At 25.1% G+C, this 2500-nt stretch overlaps 1 protein-coding gene across 8 annotated transcripts in view; it reads left to right on the top strand.

The window, feature by feature from the left end:
- The window catches only part of LOC125028872 (calpain-5-like), a 44557-nt gene that overhangs the window by 24495 nt on the left and 17562 nt on the right, over positions 1 to 2500 (top strand). For all 8 annotated transcript variants that reach the window (XM_047618438.1, XM_047618434.1, XM_047618439.1 and 5 more), the window contains exon 6: positions 169 to 333. In XM_047618438.1, the coding sequence (XP_047474394.1) occupies positions 169 to 333 (165 nt within the window). The remainder of the gene's footprint in view (positions 1 to 168; positions 334 to 2500) is intronic.

The following is a 2500-nucleotide window of genomic DNA, read 5'->3' as shown; positions in this document are numbered from 1 at the left end:
GCTGTCTTGAGATCAGTTGATTAATGCATTAATCAAAATTCCATATATCGCAATTAATATGTGTATGACCTACTTTCCGTGCTAAAAAGAAAATGATAGTGATAATGATTTTTACAGTTATTTTAGCTATAGAAATGTACATAACACTCAATTTTTGTTCCAACACAGGGCGGCAACCTGAGTGACGCCCTCGTAGATCTAACCTCAGGCGTATCTGCACATCTGGACCTGACTGTGGGTGGGTATACGGACGACTTCGAGAAGCGCAAGCAACTCTTCAAGATGATGGTGAAGGAAATGAATGAACACGCCCTCATGTGCTGTGCTATAACTGTAAGTTTCGTCAGAGTGGCTGGTGCTGTTTGCTTTAATGATGTTGACAAGTTGGTTCTACATTTCGTTTGGCAGTATTATGAGTAACTAGGAGATTATTGCCTGTACACTTTTGCTGTTGTTGCTGTCGCCTATTAGATATTATTAGGATTTTTTCCCTTATGAGCAACCGTTCGTATTTGTCCTAGCGTTATTTGTGCTACCCTTGTCAGTTTTAAAAGATTATGAGACGTACACATAAATGATGTTTTCCCGGACCGACATCATGCTGTTAAGGCTTATAGTTTCAACCGCTGCTTTTTTTTATTGGTTGTTGTTGAATTGCATATTTAGCTTTTTATTATAGGTTAGTAGCTATAATTTTTGGCTGTGGAGAATTATTGTTTTTATTTTTATTATTTTTTCTTTGTTTTTGTTATTGTTATTATTGTTATTATTATTATTATTATTATTATTATTATTATTATTATTATTATTATTATTATTATTATTATTATCATTATCATTATCAATATGATTATCATTTCTATTATTATAATTATTATTATTATGATTATGATTATCATCATTATTATTATAGGTATTAATAATGATAAATATGATATTAATCATTATTATAATAATGATAATAAAAATAATAATTATAAAAATGTTAATGATAATAATATTATTATTATTGCTGTTGTTGTGTATTGTTATCATTATAATCATTGCCATCATTATCATCATCATCATCATTAATTTAATAACAGTAATTAATGTTATTATTATTATTATTATTATTATTATTATTATTGTTGTTGTTGTTGTTATTGTTATTAATGTTATTATTAATTTTATTATGGTAATGATGCTTATTATTATGATGATTACCATTCTTATTATTACTGTTATACAATCATTATTATTATTGCCAATGTTTTTTTTTTTTCATTATTATTATTATTGTTATTATCATTATTATCATCATCATTATTATTATTATTATTATTATTATTATTATGATTTTTTATTTTTTTACTTTTATTATTTTATTATTATTATTATTATAATTATTATTATTATTATTATTATTATTATTATTATTATTATTATTATTTCCTTTGTTATTATTATTATTATTATTGTTATTATTATTATTATTATTATTGTTATTATTATTATAATTTTTTATTATTATTGTTATTATTTTCATTATTATTATTGTTATTATTATTATCATTTTTTATTATTATTATTAATATTATCATTATTATTATTGTTATTGTTGTTGTTATTGTCATTGTCATTATTATCATTATTATTATTACTACTCTAAACATTATTATTATGTCAGTATTGTCATTATTATTACTATTATGATTATCATAATTCTAATAAGCATGATTAGCTCAAGTACATATATATATAAAGTTTTGATGTAGTATATCGACCACCTTTACAAATCTCAGCTAATTTTGGATTTGAAGGAGATGCTTAGGAAGGAGAAAGAAGGGAATAACTGACATGATGGAGACATGTTTAATGAGAGGTAACGAAAGTCTTGGTGTCTGGCTAAGGAATAGATAGCCCTTTATGATTTTATTTTATTTATTTGTTCATTTTATTTTATTTTCTTCTTATTTTTTTTTTTTTTTTAATTATTATTTGTTTTGTTTTTTTGTCTTGTCTCCAGATGCTGTGAAAAGGTGATTTTAAGATATGCAATAATGGATGTAGTCCTTAGACTATGGAGTGATTTTTTTTCTTTTCTTTTCTTTTCTCTGTGTCTGCTATCATTATCTATTGTAAATTTTGACTGTGATATTTTATATATATTTTGGATAAGGATATACAACACAGAAAAAAGATCATAACAAAGTTCATGAATTTTATTTGTCTTTGACAGCCTAGAAACAAGATCACAATCTTTTCTCCAGAGAGTAGTAAAGCTAAGAAGGTAACCTTACGTTATATACACACACACTTTCGCAATTCTGACACAGTACGTGGAAAGCATGAACATCGTGTCATGAGGAGAGAAGGCACAGACTCATTGCGTTGACAAGTTTTTAGAATATGTCTAGTATAAGATTATGTCATGCCAGAGAAATTCATGAAAAAAAAAAATCATGAGTGCTTGTTGTAATGTGTAAATACTGGAAAATTGAATTCCTTCCTTGTCTGT

The sequence above is a fragment of the Penaeus chinensis genome, chromosome 9 (genome assembly GCF_019202785.1).
Source record: "Penaeus chinensis breed Huanghai No. 1 chromosome 9, ASM1920278v2, whole genome shotgun sequence".
NCBI classification, from domain to species: Eukaryota; Metazoa; Arthropoda; class Malacostraca; order Decapoda; family Penaeidae; genus Penaeus; species Penaeus chinensis.
Note: the sequence above shows the minus strand (reverse complement) of the source record. Positions and strands in the feature narration are given on the sequence as shown.